The sequence below is a fragment of the Alosa alosa genome, chromosome 4 (genome assembly GCF_017589495.1).
Source record: "Alosa alosa isolate M-15738 ecotype Scorff River chromosome 4, AALO_Geno_1.1, whole genome shotgun sequence".
Lineage (NCBI taxonomy): Eukaryota > Metazoa > Chordata > Actinopteri > Clupeiformes > Clupeidae > Alosa > Alosa alosa.
The window spans coordinates 22,718,632-22,738,631 of NC_063192.1; the positions used below are offsets into that span (position 1 = coordinate 22,718,632).

General features: G+C 46.6%; 1 protein-coding gene across 1 annotated transcript in view; it reads right to left on the reverse strand.

Moving 5' to 3' along the window:
• The window catches only part of plxna2 (plexin A2), a 151,136-nt gene that overhangs the window by 15,078 nt on the left and 116,058 nt on the right, over nucleotides 1-20,000 (reverse strand). Inside the window, exons 20-23 of the mRNA XM_048240842.1 lie at nucleotides 11,704-11,770; nucleotides 10,200-10,346; nucleotides 8,192-8,351; nucleotides 6,270-6,373 (exon numbers count right to left, since the gene is read on the reverse strand). Of these exons, the coding sequence (XP_048096799.1) occupies nucleotides 6,270-6,373; nucleotides 8,192-8,351; nucleotides 10,200-10,346; nucleotides 11,704-11,770 (478 nt within the window). The remainder of the gene's footprint in view (nucleotides 1-6,269; nucleotides 6,374-8,191; nucleotides 8,352-10,199; nucleotides 10,347-11,703; nucleotides 11,771-20,000) is intronic.

The window sequence follows — 20,000 nt, forward strand, 5'->3', positions numbered from 1 at the left end:
CAAGCTTGTGATTACATTCTACACTAGGAGGCAAACTTGGGAGTCTATGAGCGATCTCTTACACAAGCTTGTGATTACATTCTACACTAGGAGGGGGCAACATAATTGCCCATGGAAAACTTGTTTCACAGCCTAAAAACAGCATGGCTTCAAAACGATCAAACCCAACATTAGCCATTATTCTCCCAGTCGCTCACTCCCACCTATGACTAGCCCTCTTCATTCTCTCTCTCTCTTGCTCTTCCTCTCTCTCTCTCGCTCTTCCTCTCTCTGAGGCAAAGTACTATACTTCTTGGAGGTCGCAAGGCCACTATCGAGTCTACACCACTAATGACGCCCCCCCACACCTCTTAGCCTAAAGGGTGAGTGTGTGTGTGTGTGTGTGTGTGTGTGTGTGTGTGTGTGTGTGTGTGTGGGGGGGGGGGTCGTCTCTCACCAGTGCGCCTACGCTACGCTAACCCCTGGCAGGCCATTAGCGAGGGCCGGCGCTCAGCGTGACCCTGGGAAGAAGATGAAGAGGGGAAGAGGAGGAAGAGGAGGAAGGCGGCGGACTTAATGGCTCTGCTGAAGAGGCCTTCAGCGAGGACCCGAGGCTCTCAAAGACCCTCTCAGAGGAGAGAGCAAGAGGAGACGACGACACGGCACGACACACCATGACTCGACTCGCTCTCCACTCCTCTCTTCCCCCGACCTCTCTTCTCCCTCTTCTCTCGTCCGCGGCTACACCAGTCTGTCGTCTGCTAACCTGTTCCCTTCAGGACCCCCTATTGTCTGGTAACCGTCTCTGCTGTTCCTTCTGGACCCCCTATTATCTGGTAACCATCTCTGCTGTTCCTTCTGGACCCGCTGTCGTCGTCCTCTGATGACTCCCCCCCCTGATGGAGTAGCCGCTGTAGAAGCCCATTACTTGTCCACTCCAGTTTCTACCTCTCCAATTCTCTCTCTCTCTCTCTCAAATTCAAATTCAAATTCAAAAAAGCTTTATTGACATGACAAGAGCACTTCTGTTGTCAAAGCATACAAATTATAAGTAGGTTAGTGACCTATAAGTATGTTGTGAAATGTACTGACTTCTTCATCCAAATTTACTGAAGAGGTTGAGGGCTTTGCAGTATTAGTGAAAAGGCTTCATCCTTTGACTCCTCTCTCTCTCTCCCTCATGCTCTCTGTGTAAACTCTCCCTGTCAGTCTCTCTCTTATTTATCCATTGAGGCATTCTGAGGCATTCTGTTGGCAAAGTGTAAAAATAGTTTCTGATAGACAGATCATATTTTTTCGAATGTATGTGGCACCATCACGTCTGGTATAGCCAGTTCCATTGATCATAGTGGAAGCTAATTGTTGCAGCATACGCTCCACGAACGAAATACTTCAGTTACATGCCCAGTGTAGCCTGCCTGTTCGCTACTCTCTCCATCTCTCTCTCCCTCTCTCTTCCTCTCAGTAACTCTCTTTCTATTTCTCTTTCTTCTCCTGCAGGGCTGTCTCGCTCTGTCTATCCCTTCGTCTCTCCCTGTCTCCCTCTTTCTGTTTTTCACCTTGTTCTTGCAGCAGTAGTCTGTGTGGTCTATCTCTCTCTCAGTTTCTGTCTCTGTCTTAGCTCTGGGCATGTGTGTGTGTTAGTGTGTGTATGTGTGTGTGTGCATGTGTAGGGGGTGTGTGTGTGTGTGTTTGTGTGTGTGTTTGTAAAGCTTCTCCGTGCGAGACAGCGGATGATTGAAGGTGGGTGGGCTTTTGCCCTTGAAGGATGACGCGTGTTGCGGCTGATAGGAGAGCTGCGAGATAACGGCCGCAGCCTTCCTCACGATAACACCTCTACCCAGGGATGGCCTCAACCTTTTCTCTCCACTCTCTTCTCCTCCTCCTCTGTCTCTCTCTTTCTCCTCCTCTCTCTCTCTCTCTCTCTCTCTCCTCTTCCTCTGCCTCCCTCTATCTCTGATCCCTGGGCTAACTGATGATTCCTATCAGGAATTAGACCTCCAAGCCAGCAGGTCTCTACCTCAAACACATCCTGCCGGCAGCTCTAAGAGCATACGAGGAGGACGTGACCTCATCACTCTACTTTACTGCTACAACTTTGCCATACGTGAGTGAGTGAGTGAGTGTGTATCTATACAGTAGAAAGCAGCGGCACCACATTCATCATAGAATGTTTATATTCTTATTGCAAATGAGCTGATCAACTGGACAAACAAATAGCTGAACCACCAGCTGCCAGTAAAATGTTATTCTTATGACTGCAGTTCATAAAGGTGGAGAAAAATTGAGAAGCGGGATTTATTTTCTGCGGAGAGAGCATGCAGAGCTGAGAGCCGGTCAAAATAGGTAGCGCTACGCCTTGCATCTAGTTATATAAATATGTTTTGAAATGTACTGACTTCTTCATCCAAATTTACTGAAGAGGTTGAGGGCTTTGCAGTATTACTGAAAAGGCTTCATCCTTTGACTACTCTCAAATAGATGACTCAATTTGAGGCAATCGTTGGTATCTGATATCCAACAGCCCATTATGTGTGTGGAGTAAAAAAACTATAAAAAACCACTCTGCTTCCTGCAGAGTAGCATTGTGCTCTAGCTATTTCCTCTGAAAGCTTTAGAAAAGTAAAGCTATCTAGGTACAGTTTATTTCTTTTTTTCTCTCTCTCTCTTTCTCTCTCTCTGTTTTAAAATTGTGGCTTGAGGGCTTTGTTTATTTAAATGAACAACAGGTTGGAATGGAATGGATGGAGTCTGGGGAGTGACTGCATCTGTAGTGGCAAAGTACAGGACGTATGGAGAGTGGGAGAAATGGAGAGATAGAGAGGGAGGGAGAGAGAGAGACTGGGAGGGAGGGAGAGAGAGATTTCAGTGTGTGTGTGGGCGTTCACTCTAAAAACTCAGATGGAGTCATTTCCACTCCACTCTGGCCATACAGCTTGACTGAGTTTGATTGCACGGAGTAGTAAGAGACTGCAAACACTATGCAGACTTTGCTCTGTCCCTTCTCATGAGATTAAATTAAAATGAGCTTTGTCGGCTTAGTACCTCAGCTAATACTACTTCAAAAGAGTTGAGCTAGAGAAAACTAGGACATAATATTATATGTTTAATGTTCTCTCTCTCATTTATTAATTCTCACCATGTCATTGTCTTTCTATCTACTGTATATTCACTTCATGTCTATTAGTGACATACTTATACTTTAACTACATCCGCAGACATGCATATAAAAACTGTATATTCAATATCACACCTGATGTCCAAGTTGGTCCATTTTCACTTATTTTCTTTCCTTTTCTGCCCACAACAAGTAATTGCTCACCCTGCCAACACCAAGTATTCACACTCACATAGCCAAGCACATTAGTACCCCCACGCAGTGCCTTAAATATCCATTTATTTGAATTGTTAATCTTGGCCTCTAACCGCAGCCATTTCACACAAGTGAAATTGAAAATTCATGCAAGTCTTCGAGTTAAGCACCCAGGGGGTACGGCGGCCCCAAGGGGACAAACTAGCTTGCCATCATAATGGCATTCAACAGCAGCGAGGTTAACAGCTTCACCTCCTAAGATGAAAGAGAGAAGAGCAAGAGGAAGAAAAAGAGGAGGATAGAGAAAGCAAGAGGAGAAGAGGTGAGAGTGAGAGACGCCCGAGAGAAAATGCCGGAAACTGAGCGCTCGGCTCCCTCGCTCGCTCGCTAGCAGTGCACCGGGCCGGATGGGGAAGGGCACTTGAGCGCTCAGCTAGCCTACTACGGAGCGCAGGAGAGATCCAACTGAGCGAGGACGAGCCTGAATTTAATTAGTAGATCTACTCCTCCTCCCACCTGCTCCACACCTGGGCCAAGAGTGACCAGGCACACACCTGAGAGAGGCGGCACAATGGCCGTGCCTTAAAAGGAGCGCTTACTGAGCTTGCAGAGAGAGAGAGAGAGAGAGAGAGAGAGAGAGAGAGAGAGAAAAGAGAGAGGGAGGGAGGCAGTCAGCAAGGGGAAAAATGAGCATCATTACCATATCCACTGTATGCAAACGACTGTGCTCTTAAAGCGCTGAATAAATAAGAATAAACAGCAGCAGTCTCGTTTGGGGGGAATATTGTGGGGGATTATGAATTTTAATGAAGTGCTGTCTAGCCCCCCCCCCCCCCCCACTCCCTCCATCAGCCTGCAGACCACCACCACAACCACTCTGCAGATTTCACACCTCTGGCTCAGACACTCTCTCTCTCCATTCTCTCTCTCTCCATTCTCTCTCTCCATTCTCTGCGCCTCATCTCTCTCTTTTGCTCTCTCCCTGTTGCTGCCCCCCCCTCTCCCTCTCTCTTTCTCACCCTCCCTCTCTCTGCCTCTCTCTTTCTCTCTCTCCACCTCTTCCTCTTAATGAGCTGTGGTTTCTCTGTTGTCGGGGCTGAACACAGCAGCGCTGTGCAGATGTGACCGCCTCCACGTCCCCCCTCCCTCTCTCACTTTTTCTTCTCCTCCTCCTCTTCTTCCTCACGCTGATCTCTCAATTTACTTCTAGTGACATGACTCTATCTCTCTCCCTCTATCTCTCTCCCCCTCTTTTCTCTTTCATCTACCTGTTCCTGGGGTGCACTCCTCCTCCACTGCTTACTGAAGCCATGAGGAAGACGGCAGAGACATTCTGCTTCAACAGAAGTGACACATTTCATGTTAGATTGAGTGCATTGGTGTGGGTGGTGCATGTGTGTGTGTGTATGTGTGTGTGTGTGTGTGTGTGTGTGTGTGTGTGTGTGTGTGTGTGTGTGTGTGTGTGTGTATGCCTTTCCTTTCCTCCAATCTATTCAGTGGGTAATGGTGGAGCAATGTGGTGTGACAGAGAAACAATAAAAAAGCTGTTCAGACACTACTCACACACAACTCTTGTTCATCAAAGACAGTTCACTAGCATAACAGACACACACACACACACACACACACACACACACACACACATCACAAAGTGAGGGAGATAAACTGCCTACTGTGGGGAAGCTCCCTCGAGATCTGCTAGAAGAACCAGAGGAGTCTTAAAATAACCCCAAATCTCCTCTTAAATCACTCTCTCCTCCTTTCCTTTCAATATACTCACTATCTCACTCTCTCCTTTCACTATACTTCACTTTCTCCCTTTCTCCTTTCACCATATTTAAATCACTCTCTCTCTCTCCCCTTTAACTATACTTAAACCACTCTCTCCTTCTCTCTTTTAACTATACTTAAACCACTCTCTCTCCTCTCTTTTAACTATACTTAAATCACTCTCTCTCCTTTTACGATACTTTAATCTCTATCTCTCCTCTCTTTTCTCCCATCTTTCTCTGACTACCCCTCAGGTCAGTTGTACTGTATTTATATAGGGCTATAACATATGGATATGTCTCAAGGTGCTTAATAGAGTCCAGCTTGATCTTGATCCCTTTAGAACAGAAAGGCAACAGGGGAAAGATAATACTCCCTTTGAATAGGACGAAAACACAAAATCAAATCACTCATCTCTCTCCTCTCCTCTGCTCTTACTACCTCTAAATCACTCCCTCTTTCCCTCCCTCTCCTCCTCTCCTCTCCTCCTACAAGTGTTCATCTGTTTGCTGAGACCTGCGGTCCCCTTCCGTGGGCAGATGGTCTATGAGTGAGCAAAAACCTCTGACCTGCCTAGTTGCTTAAGGATTCATGCCCATCTCTCTCTCTCTCTCTCTCTATCCCCCCATTCATTACCCCCCCCCCCTCTCACTGTCTATTCCTGTCAAATGCTGTATGTTTTTTTCACTTAATGTCCCTTATCTGTTTGTCTGTCCTTCTGTCTGTGTCTTTGTCTGTCTACTGACTTCTGTTCTGTCTCTGTCTCTCTTCTTTCCTTTCTTGCTCTCTCTTCCTCTCAGTCCTTCTCTCCCTCCATCTTCACCCACCTCTCTCCTCTCTGTCTACTCCCATTTTCACCTCTCCTCCCTCTCTCCTCTCCTCTAGGTGACTCCAGCAGAAGAGAGAGAGAGAGATAGAGAGAGAGAGAGAGAGAGAGAGAGAGAGAGATAGAGACTGAATGCTAATTGCTCCTGCAGCAGATACACCATAGCAGCTCAGGAAGTAAAGAGAACTAGAACTGGGGTCAAGGTTGGCGCAGGGTTCGGGTGGCAGGAGTGACTGGAGTCGGAGAGAGCTCGTCAGACTTGTAACTTTCCGGGAGCATTCCGCGCTCCTTGGCCCACCTACTGGATAATTAATTAATTGTGTGTGTGTGTGTGTGTGTGTGTGTGTGTGTGTGTGTGTGTGTGTGGATGTTGACTCTTACCTGGTAGTGCATGAGAGCATTGAGCCTCTTCCAGTCATTCTCGATCTTGGTGGTGATGTCTTCGTCCTGTAGAACCACTCGAGCCATGCGGCCCTGGCGCCACTCTGGGAAAACAAGGCAGAAGTGCAGCATTTAATAGTGTTCACACACACACACACACACACACACACACACACACACACACACACACACACACACACACGCAATATCAAAAAACAAAGCTGTCACCAGCTTTGTGTTGCTCCTCTTGTATTCAGATGGGCGTGCATTTTAATTGAACACTGCACACTGACTGAACAAACACACACACACACACACACACACACACACAAAGGTACTATGAAGATGTTCTGTCCAGAGGCATTGTGGAGGAACAAAACTTAGCCAACAGCTTTGTGCTGCTCTCCTAGTCGTCAGATGGCTGTGCATTTTAATCGAACATTGCACGCTAACTAAACACACACACACACACACACACACACACACACACACACACACACACACACACATACACACACACACACACACCTATAAACAAACACACAAACAAACACAGGCGACTCCTCCATAGTAATTTGGTTTCTATCTGTGATTCAACATGGCATTTACAAACTACAAAGCCTTGCTTTGAGAGGGGGAGAGAATCATGGTGGGGTAACATGAGGCTGAGGGCAGGGATAAAACAAGTAAAGAAGAAGGGATGAAGGGGGGAGAGGAGAAGAGAAAAGAGGAAAGAAGAAGAGAGGAGCAGAGAGGAGGGCGATAAAATCAAAGAAAGAGAGGATAAAAGAGAAGAGAAGAGGAAAGGAGAAGAGAAGAGAGGAGAGGAGAGAAGAGGAGAGAAGAGGATAGGAGAGGAGAAGAGGAGAGGAGTAAAGGGGGGAGGAGAGGAGGGTGGAGGAGGGGGGCTGAGGTCCCTGTCGTCTGATAATGAAATGATAATCAGTGCGCTGATGGGCAAAATGGGACGGAAATGCACGGGAGTGGGTCACATTTTCTCTCCTGTTGGCTGGACTTTATTACTTTGTGATGATGCCAGGTGCACAGATGCCATATGCCCCATGCATGCACCACACACACACACACACACACACACACACACACACACACCATCAAGCACACACACACGCACACAGACATACACATGCTAACCAGCAGGATGACGTCTGCCCTCGAGAAGTGCCAGTTGTGTGAAAAGTCATCAGAAAGATGCCAAGGTGCTGGAAGGGTGATTTGCACCAACAACAGGGGGCTTTTGTGCCAGTTCAGCCCATGTCAGGATGTGAGAGATTGAATAGGATTGTGTGTGTGTGTGTGTGTGTGTGTGTGTGTGTGTGCACGTGAGTGCCAGACAGAAGGCAGGATGAGCATATAGTTTGACTGTCTCTGTAGTATGTCAGTGACAGACTGACTGAGACAGACAGACAGACAGACAGACAGACACACACACAGACACACACACACACACACACACACACACATAAACCTACACATCGACCCAAACATACACCTACACACATACCCACCCACACAAACAAATCCAAATAATAAACATATTCACCGTATCCACAAACATTTACAAACTAACACTTAAATGCATTAACTACTCCAAACACCCACACGGATTATTTTTCACATTAAGTGCTTTAAAGCTTTACATATCTATCAGACTGATTTATAAAGTTATGTGTGTGTGTGTGTGACGGTGTGTCCATCAGACTGATTTATAAAGTTATATGTGTGTGTGTGTGACGGTGTGTCCATCAGACTGATTTATAAAGTTATATGTGTGTGTGTGTGACAGTGTGTGCACAAGTGAGTGAGTGAGTGTGTGTGTGTGTGTGTGTGTGTGTGTGTGTGTGAGAGAGAGAGACAGAAAGAAAGAGTGTGTGAGTGCATGTGCGGTATGTCCAAGGCCTTACCCAAGTCCATGTCTACGGCGCGGGGTCTTTGGGAGTACGGCATGTTCTTGTAGACTGCGTCCAGTATCTTCTCCTTCACCTGGGTGATGGTGTCACAGTTGAGCACCTTGACCGGAATCTCAGGACTGTTCTCATTGTCCGGGTTCACACAGTTCAGAATCTACGCACAGAGGAACAGGACAGAAGGAAAAAGATAAATACACAAACAATGATTTAATATACTGTACATGACATGTCATGCAGTTGATGCATTTGATTTGTATGTAGTGCCTTGACAATGCTGTTACACTGACATGTCAGTACAGGGGGGAGAGGGGGAAGAGAGGGGGAGGAGGGAGGGAAAAGAGGAGGGAAAAGGGAGGAGAGCAGGAGGGGGGGAGGAGGGAGAGGGGAGAGGGATAAAGAGGGTAAAGAGGAGGAGCATATAGGTAAAGAGAGGAGGAATGGGGAGGGAGAGGATAAAAGTGGGATAAGGAGGAGGGAAGGGGAAGAGGTGAAGGGATAAAATATGGAAGAGGGGGAGAGGAGGAAGAGGGGGGAATATATTAAAGAGGAGGAGAGATTAAAAGAGAGGAGGAATAGGAGGGAGAGGAGGAAATATTTAGGAGGAAGGAGGAGAGGGAGGAAGAGGGAGGTAGGGGAAAGGGGGAGAGGAGGCATATTATACATGAGGGAAGATGAGGAGAGAGAGGGAAGAGAGGAGGAATAGGAGGGAGAGGAGGAGAGAGGGAGAGGAGGAAGGGGAGAGGAGGAAGGGGGGGAGAGGAGGAAGGGAGGAGAGGAGGAAGAGGAGGTAGGAGGGGGGGAGAGGAGGAGGGAGAGGGAAGAGAGGAGAAAGAGAGGGGGAGAGGAGGAAGAGGGGGAAGAGGAGGGGGGGAGAGGAGGAAGAGGGGAAAGAGAGGAGAGAAAGAGGAGGAGTATGAGGAGGAGGAAGAGTGTGAGTCGTGCGCTCTCTCTCATTAGAGGCCATGCTGGCGCGCGCCGCCGTCTCGTTCCGCTCTGTTCTCGCCACCTTTCCCTCGGAAATCTCATTTCACACCTTCGCTGGGACAGCAATTTCCAGCTCCGCCGGGGTATTAGTGCATAATGAGCCAAATTCCCCATCAGAGCTCTGACATCCTGTCACCGTCTGGGTGTGTGTGTGTGTGTGTGTGTGTGTGGGTGTGTGTGCGTGCATGAGTGTGCTTGTGTACATGTGAGAGTGTGTGAGACAGTGAGAAAGTAAGAGAGTGTGTGTGTGTGTGAGAGAGAGAGAGGGGGGGGGTGCATGTCAAAGTGAGTGAGTGTGTGCGTGCATACGTGTGTGTGTGTGTGTGTGTGTGTGTGTGTGTGTGTGTTTGTGTGTGTGTGTGTCCCCTTTGCCCGCCCACACTCCCTCTGTGTTTGGATGACACTGCTGTTGGAGGCTCACTCTAAGCCCCAGACCTTTACACACTCCTGTGTGGGAGTGTGTGTGTGTGTGTGTGTGTGTGTGTGTGTGTGTGTGTTTTGGATGACACTGCTGTTGGAGACTCACTCTAAGCCCCAAACCTTTACACACTCCTGTGTGGTGTGTGTGTGTGTGTGTGTGTGTGTGTGTGTGTGTGTGTGTGTGTGTGTGTGTTTGGATGACACTGCTGTTGGAGACTCACTCTAAGCCACAGACCTTTACACACTCCACACAATCGCTCGCCTGTCTAAGCCTCAGCAGGAAGCAGAGGGGCTGCAGAGCTACGGAGTCATGCAAGGGACAAAAAGCCTGAGGAGAGCCATAGATGATGAGTGTGTGTGTGCGATCTATGTGTGTGAGGCTTGAGAGCCCAAATGTGTGTGTGCATGTGTGTGTGTATGTATGTATGTATGTATGTATGTATGTATGTATGTATTGTAAGTATGTATGCATGCATGAGTGTGTGTGTGTGAGACAGAGAGAAATAAATGTGTGTGTGTGTGTGTGTGAGAGGAAAAGAGAGAGAGAGAGAGAGAGAGAGAGAGAGAGAGAGGTGCGTGTGTGTGGTGGTGTACTGACCAGGGTCTTGTACTCGATCTGCTGGCGGATGAGCTTGTCCTCGCTGAGTGAGTAGCGGGCCTCACCCGTGATGGCGTCTATGGGGCCCTTCTCCATCTGCTGCTTTATGGCACAGTACAGCATGAACAGGGGCTCACCGGCACACTCCTGCTCACACACACACACACACACACACACACACAGAAAGAGCCAGTGTCATGGATTAGCATTTTTCATTCTTTTTCATTGTTTATCAGACCATGGCCATGACCGTGGCTTCTAACTATGTGACAGGACACATAGTGGGCATTGAGAGTAAACACAGGGCAAGGCTTCAGGCTGGCATATGGCTATAGGTTGTGTGTGATCAGGCATATGGCTATAGGTTGTGTATTATCAGGCATATGGCTATAGGTTGTGTATCTTCAAGCATATCTATACGTTGTGTATCATCACATATGTCTATACATGGTGTATCATCAAACATATTTCTATAGGTTGTATATCATGAAGCATATATCTATATGTTGTATATCATCAAACATATGTCTATACATTGTGTATCATCAAACATATATCTCTACGTTGTGTATCTACAAGCATATATCTATACACTGTGTATCTTCAAGCATATATCTATACGTTGTGTATCATCAAGCATATATCTATACGTTGTGTATAACGAGGCATATATCTATACATTGTGTATAATGAGGCATATATCTATACATTGTGTATCATCAGGTTGGCAGGAGGCTATTCTGGTCCCTTTCCCACTGGTAAGCGCTTGGACGCGACACCTCTGTCAGGAAGTGATGCACAGGGAGTGGACAGGGACAGATGACACTGCCACATGTCCACCCCCTCCACCCCCTCCCCAAATACACACACACACACACACACCGACCTAAACCCTCTGGGACCATGCTCAGCACTCATCCTTGGCCTCTCTCTCTACATCTCTCTCTCTCTCTCTCTCTCTCTCTTTCTAGTTCCTGTCTCAGATGACCTTGTCAGGCCCTGAGGAAGACAGCGCTGTGACGGTGCAGTCTGTGCTCTGGGCACTCTCCCAGACAGAAAACAAAAAAGGACCCTGACAGCCGACCGCACCCGAGCCACATCCGGGCCAGCCCAGCTCCAGATCCAGTCCAACGCGTCAACGGCCATCTGGGTAGAGTCCCTTACCGAAAACCCAATGTCAGCACATGCTGCACGCTGACATCCAGCATCCCAGGATGCAACTGGCTCAACGCAACAGATCCCATCCAGCCCTCCTCTGACTGGGAGCAGTGCCAGAAGGGTCCTAGCATTAGCATTAGCATTAGCTGCTCTTTTATATGATCCTCTCTTAGCGTTGAGTTTAACTTTACTTCTATGTATAACAGGCACTTTTAAACTTCTTATTGACTTAGCGTAATACATCTGTTATTACACTTATACAGAATCAACAACATATGCTGATCATCTTAGACTAACAGTAGCAAATGGAGCCGTATAGAAATGAGAGTGTATATTTGCAGCCTACCTTCAGGAACTTGTGCAGCAGGAAAGCAAACCAGTTGGTCAGCATCTTCTCAGCAACTGATTCCGTTCTGAAAGACCAAAAAGAAAGATTTGTCAACTTACAACAGCAACATACCGTATGGTTTTACAGAGCATGCAGCACCAACTAATGATATTCCATCCTGATCAGCTTGGATTTTGAGTGACACCTAATGTCTGTGATATAATCTTGTGTGTGTGCATGTGTGTGTGTGTGCGTGTGTGTGTGTGTGTGTGTGTGTGTGTGTGTGTGTGTGTTTCTGCATGTGTGTGTTTGCAGCAGCAGCAGTCTCCCCTGCCTGCTTGCCCGTGGCTGACCTCTCACCTCCATCAGCAAACTAATTGTGCATGAAAACACTGCTGACCACACCATCACCCACTCACAGGAGAGACACACACACACACACACACACACACACACACAAAACAGACAGACAGACAGACAGACAGACATACACACACACACACACACACACACACACACACACACACACACACACACACACACACACACACTGTAGTAACAGACACACGGTGCCCACTTTAGCACAACTGAAAGCCATTTGGAGCCAAAAGACAGAAGAAGGGGAGAGCCAGAGGCTTGTTTCATACAGAAATAACCTCAAAGGGAAAAAAAACAGAAGGGTAGCAGAGGAAGAAAGAAATAAAGAAAGACAGAAAGAAAGAAAGAAAGAAAGAAAGAAAGAATGAAAGAGGAGAGAAAAAAGCACCCAGACAAGAATGAGTAGCGAGCATGAAAAATACATGAAAGGGTTACTCCCTCGCTCCAGAGAACGAGTACGACAGCGGAATACCAATACCTCTCCCCCCTTCATCATCAGAGAACCACAGAGAGGGAGGGAAGAGAGAGGGGGAGATAGATAGATAGAGAGAGGGAGAGGGGGAGAGATAGAGGCTGAGAGAGCCCGAAAAGAAAAAGCAGAGACAGTGGAAAGAGGAAGAGTGGGGAGAGGTGGATAGAGAGATAGTGTGAGAGAGAGGAGAAGAGAGAGTCTGCCTCCTCTCTCAGCGTAGCGTCCACTCTGGTCCCTCCTCCCCACCCCTGGCCCTGCATCAAGCCCTCAGTCCAGCTGTGTGTGCTGGCAGAGCCTCCAACATGTGTGTGTGCTCTCTAATGCAAACAAGCATGCAAAACACACACGCACAAGCAGCAGGGATCTGGAATAAGTGCTAAATGGTGATGGTTTGTTGTTTAAAAACCCACCTCTACACACACACGATCAACAATATATAGATGCACACACAAACAAAGAAACGGACAAACACAAAAACAGACATGGAGACATACACACAAAATCACAGACTCCTTCTCTCTCTCTCTCTCTCACACACACACACACACACACACACACACACACACACACACACACACACACACACACACACACACACACACACACACACACACACACACATCCTCACACACACATTTGTGTGCCTTGTTTACCCATCGGCAGCTCAGCCATCAACATGCAGAGAAAATGATACTCCTTGCGGTTAATGGCCACACAAATCACTATCATTACGGCACAAGCAGGTAGCTCTGGCTCCTTAAGCTGGCTGTGTGTGTGTGTGTGTGTGTGTATGTGTGTGGTTAAGTTTGTCTGTTTTGTATGTGTGTGTGTGTGTGTGTGTGTGTGTGTGTGTCGCTGCAGGCCGACTCGTGTTGACCGGACCTGATATGTGTCACGGAGCAACCACACAGTCTGAGTGGGCTGCGTGACGCTGAACAGGCTTGGCATGACCGGGTCCATTCGGACAACAAGCCCACAGGGTCCGTCATCATGTGGGCTCCACCGGTCAAGCAGAAGACACAGTACCAGATGTCCACAGCTGACCGCAGCAGAGCGGGCCATTTTGCAACATGGCTGACAGACACAAGTGTGTGTGAGTAGTACTTCAACATCAATGAAGCCATTTTGTAAAAAAAAAGTCAACCACACGCAGTGTTGGGAGGCTTACTTTCAAAATGTATTCCGTTACAGAATACAGAATACATGCCCAAAAATGTAATTTGTAACGTATTCCGTTACGTTACTCAATCTGAATGTATTCTGAATACTTAGATTACTTCGCATTGAATTGCATTTTATAAGTGTAGGAATGTGGCCATCAAATCCTGCGTAGGCCTACTAAACAGGCCTATTTCTGGCGTGTTCTTCTGTTCCAAATGGCTGAAGTGTTAGGCCCACATAGGAGAATGTAAAGTCAACTAAGCTACCTGATACAACTTTAAAACCACTAAAACTACAGAGAAATGACTAGGCTAATTAAAACAAACAAAATAAATAGGCTGCTTTAAGGGTAGCCAGAAATTATAATTAAGGGGTGCCTGTGAAGTTTTTGATTTGGCATCAACCCAGTACAAGTGAGGGCGCATATGACAGGTGGAATGCAAATGACCTGTAAATGTAAACACTATGGGCTACTGTATATCAGTGCTCTCAAAATGAGCGAGTGCGTGCTGCGTTAAAATATGCTACTCAAGAATAATTCTTCAGAGGCTGCACCATATAATTTATTTTAAAGCGTGAAATGTAGATCTAATTAGAAAAATAATAATCCATAAAGCTATTTTTAAGTTAGAATAAAACACTTGGTTTTATTGTAGGTCTAAATCAACCGTGAACTAGGCTTTGTTTATTTCTTAGCAAAATGTGTAACCGATTGGCGAAGTAGCCTGAGCTATTAATACTTGGGAAAATATCCTTTGAACAGACATCAGGAACCACGATCAGTGAGGAACAGGAGTTACCTCCACTTGCTGTGCAAACAGTAATTTCAGGGTCTCCCATGGCCAGCGTCCATAATCTTGGCGCTGGCTGCGTTTTGAGGCTAGTGTAAGGCGGAGGCTTGGATTTAAACATGTAAACAATTTCATCATAGATTGCTTTTCAGGAGCTTCTGGGAAATGGAGTTGCCTTAATTTATTTAGAGGTGAATAAACTTATGAAACAGAAGTATCATCATGTAATCCATTGATTTCAACAATGTAACTGTATTCTAAATACCAACTATTTAACTTGTAACTGTATCGGAATACAGTTACTCATAATTTGTACTCTGAATACGTAACACCGGTACATATATTCCGTTACTCCCCAACACTGACCACACGCCATATTAGGAAATGCCATTCCCTACAATGTTCTGTTCTCTATTAAAGAAAACCAAAGGCTGACATCATCTCAGCTGTCAGTGCAGCCTGTATGAGTGTGTGATTGTGTGTGTGTGTGTGTGTGTGTGTGTGTGTGTGTGTGTGTGTACATGTGTGTGTATTAGCCTGTGTGTGTATGCAGTGTGTGTGTGTGTGTGTGTGTGTGTGTGTGTGTGTGTGTGTATGTGTGTGTATTAGCTTGGGTGTGTATGCAATTTGTGTGCATATTAGTCTGTGTGTATGTGTGTGTGTGTGTCTCATCTCCTCTCCCCTCTTTTCCTCTCCTCTCTTCTTGCTCTCTCTGTTTGGTCTGTCTCTCTCTGCCCTGCAGTCACCACCTGACTGACAGACTGACAGAGGGGAGAACTGCAGGCCACACATACACACAGTAGCACCTGCATAGTGTGCAGTTGTGAGTGACAGTTTGTTTGAAGTGTGTTGCGTCAAACAAAGGGGTGGGATGCTGGAAGACAGTCACACACCCACACACACCCACACACACACGCACACATGTATGCACACACACACACACACACACACACACACACACACACACACACACACACACACACACACACACACACACACACACATACAGTATGCACACACACACACACACACACACACGCACACACACGCACACATGTATGCACACACACACACACACACACACACATGTATGCACATGTATGCACACACACACACACACACACACACACACACACACACACACACACACACACACAGGACGTTGATGTTTCAACATGAGATTTAGTGCCACTGAGAGCTCCGAATGTGTTTGTTAGGATGCCCACACACTCCTTCCTCTCCTCTGCATCTCACTGGAGGACCACACTCCATCCACATATCATTGCTCATGCCCAATCCAGCACCATCAGCCAGTGTGTGTGTGTGTGTGTGTGTGTGTGTGTGTGTGTGTGTGTGTGTGTGTGTGTGTGTGTGTGTGTGTGTGTGGCGTGTGTGTGTGTGTGTGTGCATGTGTGTGTGTGTGTGTGTATGCATGCATGCGTGTGTGTGTGCATGTGTGTGTGTGTGTGTGTGTGTGTGTGTGTGTGTGTGTGTGTGTGTGTGAGAGAGAGAGAGTAATAGAGGCCATTAGGCTGCTAAATGACGCCTGTGCTTGTGTGCGTGGGAGAAAGAATCAAACGAGCACTTTCTTTCTTTCGAGATCCGGCTCCATCATCTCTCTCTCTCTCTCTCTTCCTCCCTCTCTCTCTCGTCATTAGTGTCTCTCCACCTCTCCTCTGCCGCTCAGGGACACACAATTCCGCTTCATTTCAATTTATTTTTTCTTTCCTCCCGTCAAACCCTTGTTCTCTCACACTCTCGCCCCCCCTCTCCTCCCTCTCTCCTCTCCTCCCTGTATCTCTCACTCCTCCTCTCTTTCTCTCTTTCCCTCTGTTTTTAATTGAGTTTCATTAATGAACATCAGGGTTTCATTATCCAATAGTGCATTAAGGGGAAACTCGTTTTCACATTCCCCCTCTTTTTCTCTCTCCCTCTCCTTCTCTCTGTCCTTCTCTCCTCCCCTAATTCCTATAATGTCACATGGAGGTAGGTGTACCAACATGACATTTCTCTCCCTAATAACACATTATGCATGGATCTGGATGAATGGAAATCTCATTAGAAAAGAAGAAAAGAAAACACACCAGCACATGGGGGGGGTATAGAACAACAAGAGCATGAGAGCCCTGAGGCTACGATGGCGACGTTCCATTTTTAACTGCCACTCTCCCCGCGCACTCCACATATATCAAAACACTGGAAGAGATGGGTAGATAGGAGATGAGAGAGAGAGAGAAAGGGAGAGGAGAGAGAGAGAGAGAGAGAGAGAGAGAGAGAGAGAGAGAGAGAGAGAGACGAGCCACAGATGTTGAGCAAATCGTGCTGGGGAGAAGGGAATCTCTTCATAACGGTGAAGTAACTCACTCCCTAACTCACGAAATCTGAAAGGGAGGATTCATTCCTGCATCAGATTAAAAAATAAATGTGAATAAAAGCCCTCAGATAGTTCCATACAGACTTTTTTCACAGTAAAATATTCCAATTTCTAAAAACTGCCGCTTTTGAATATTAGTGATAACCTCTCCTTTTTCATAGACCTTCTTACTAATGTGTGGCGAATTGAAATGACTTGAGGTGAAATGACACCTTTAAATAACTGTGAAGAGTTCAGTTTAGTGTAATGGACAGCACTGACACGTGTCCAGTGGAAGGAGCAGGACCACTGTAGCATCTCTCCATCACGACTGTATATGGACACTTTAGTATTCAGAGTAGCGGCCGCCACAAAACCGCTCACCTTAAAATTTCATAAAGTACAAGTGGGTCAATGTCTGGAAAGCACGAGCGAGCTTTGACATTGCGGCTGGTTTCAAAAAAAAAGAGGAAAAAAAAATCTCATTTTGATCTCATCCCTTCAGGGCAGCCTAGATACACAGATTTCTTTAAATAAGTCTGCGATGGTGCTTTTTATTTCAAGAAATCCTCATTTAGGTGACAGGCCGGATTATGACATTGCAGCAGCGCCTGAATGACAGACGGATCCGCCACCACTCCACAAGCACCAGCAGCGGCCTTCTTGTGTCCATTAGGAGCACTTGGTGCACATGAAACTGGGCCACTCAGAATATATTACTGATAACACTGCGGCTTGTTGTGTGAACGCTATCTAAAGAACAGCAGTGGATGACAAGAAAGGAGGAAGAGAAGGAGAGAAGAGGAGAGAGAGGGAGATAGTATCCACCATCTTAATTATACTGAGAGTATGTGCACAGCATTGCAAATGATCCTTTAATCCACAGGCTCTCGTCTGAAGCATCATGAAAGCAAGGCAAACACTAGAACTGTGGGATGTGGCGTCTTCTCTGTCTCTCTCTCTCTCCCTATCTGTCCATTCTCTTCCTTTTTGTGTCCCTCGTTCTTTCTTTCCCCCTCTTTTGAGTCTTCTTTTCGCTCAAGATGACAGTTCATCGACTCAGTTGAGCTCTGAGGGGTGACTGAAGAGCACCCACATCAGATCACTCACCACTTCACATGCAGGCAAATACATGCGTGCACACACACACACACACACACACACACACACACACACACACATACACACACACACACGACGCACACAGACATGCATACATTATACCCACAAAAAATGAGGGCACACAACAGACAGACAGACACACACACACACACACACACACACACACACACACACACACACACACACACACACAACTCATTCATGGCTCCTTTCACACATCTGCCATATGCCATTGGCCTGCGGTCAGCAGCACAGCCAGATGGAACTAGTTTCATATTTTCTGTGTGACCAAGCGTGCACTGTCACTCATGCTCTTCAGCAGATCTGTGTATGTGTGCATATGTGTGTGTGTGTGCATGTGTGTGTGTGTGTGTGTCTGTGCTTGCGTGTGTGCAAACATACTGTATACTACAATGTGCTTATGCATGCAAATAGTGTTAACGACTCAACATTTTTCCAATCCATAAGCATTATTTTATGCAAATGTGGCAGCCTGAGAACAGCCAAGTCAACCTCTGAATATCCTGAGTCATCTCTCCCCTTCCCCTCTCTCTCCAACCAACCCTCTGTTCACCCAGCATACCGTATAGCCACCCCAGCACATAAAGCTGTGTGTGTGTGTGTGTTTGTGTGTGTGTGTGTTATTGAGCGTTCAGTGATGTTTATCTCTCTGTTCAGTATCTTTATATATATATATATATCTCTCCCTCACTTTATGTGTATGTGTGTGTGTGTGTGTGTGTGATAGAGAGTTCAGTGATGTTTATCTTTCTGTTCAGTATGTTTATCTCTCTCTCTCTCTCTCTCTCTCTCTCACTCACTTTATGTGTGTGTGTGTGTGTGTTAGTGTGTTTCTCTCTCTCTCTCTCTCTCTCTCTCTCTCTGTATGTAGTGCTGATGTAACGTCATGTATGAACAGTGGAGCAGTGCACTGTGGGACTGCTGAGCTCCATGCCTGGAGACAGAGAGTCTGCTCTGCTGGGGCCCCTTCTGCCTGCCTACTTGCTGTAGCATGGATGAGCCGAGATGAGCTGAGAGAACGGGAGGTGGACGACTGCCACTAACACTAACATTAACACTAACACTAACACTACTACTACTACTACTATTACTGCTGGTGCGGGTGCTGCTGGTGGTGGTGGTGGGTCTGTTGGGTATGGAGTGAGTACATCCAGACACAACTAGCCTGACATCTGGCTATGTACAGTAATTCACACACACACACACACACACACAGACTCACACACACACACGCTAATGCTTAAGGAATGATTATTAAAATATGAGCTGTCCTCTCCGCTGTGTCTCTGCAGTGAGATGAGACACACTATGGCTCAAACAGAACTTTACAGCACTACAGAACTAGCACTCATACTACTCTACTCTCCACTCATACTACTCTACTCTGCACTCATACTACTCTACTCTCCACTCATACTACTCTACTCTCATACTACTCTCCACTCATACTACTCTACTCTCATACTACTCTACTCTCCTCTCATACTAACTCTCCTCCACCTACACTACTCTCTCATACTACTCTACTCTCCACTCATACTACTCTACTCTCCACTCATACTACTCTACTCTCCACTCATACTACTCTACTCTCATACTACTCTACTCTCCTCCCCATACTGCTCCTGCTCTCCACTCTCTACTCCTCATGCTACTGTCTCCACATCCTCTACTCTACTCTCCACTCCATACTACTCTCTCCACCTCCATACTACTCCTCTCATGCTGCTTACCTCTCCATACTCACTCTACTCTCACTCATGCTCTCTCCTCCCACTACTCTACTCCACTACTCCTACTCTCCCACTCATACTGCTCTACTCCATACTCCTCCACCTCATACTACTCTACTCTCCTCCTTACTGCTCTACTCTGCACTCATTCTCTCTGCTCATCCTTCTCTACTCTCCCCTCATACTTCTCTACTCTCCCTCCATACTACTCCTCTCATACTACTCTACTCTCCTCATACTACTCTCTACTCTCTTCTCTACTCTGCACCTTACTACTCTCTCCA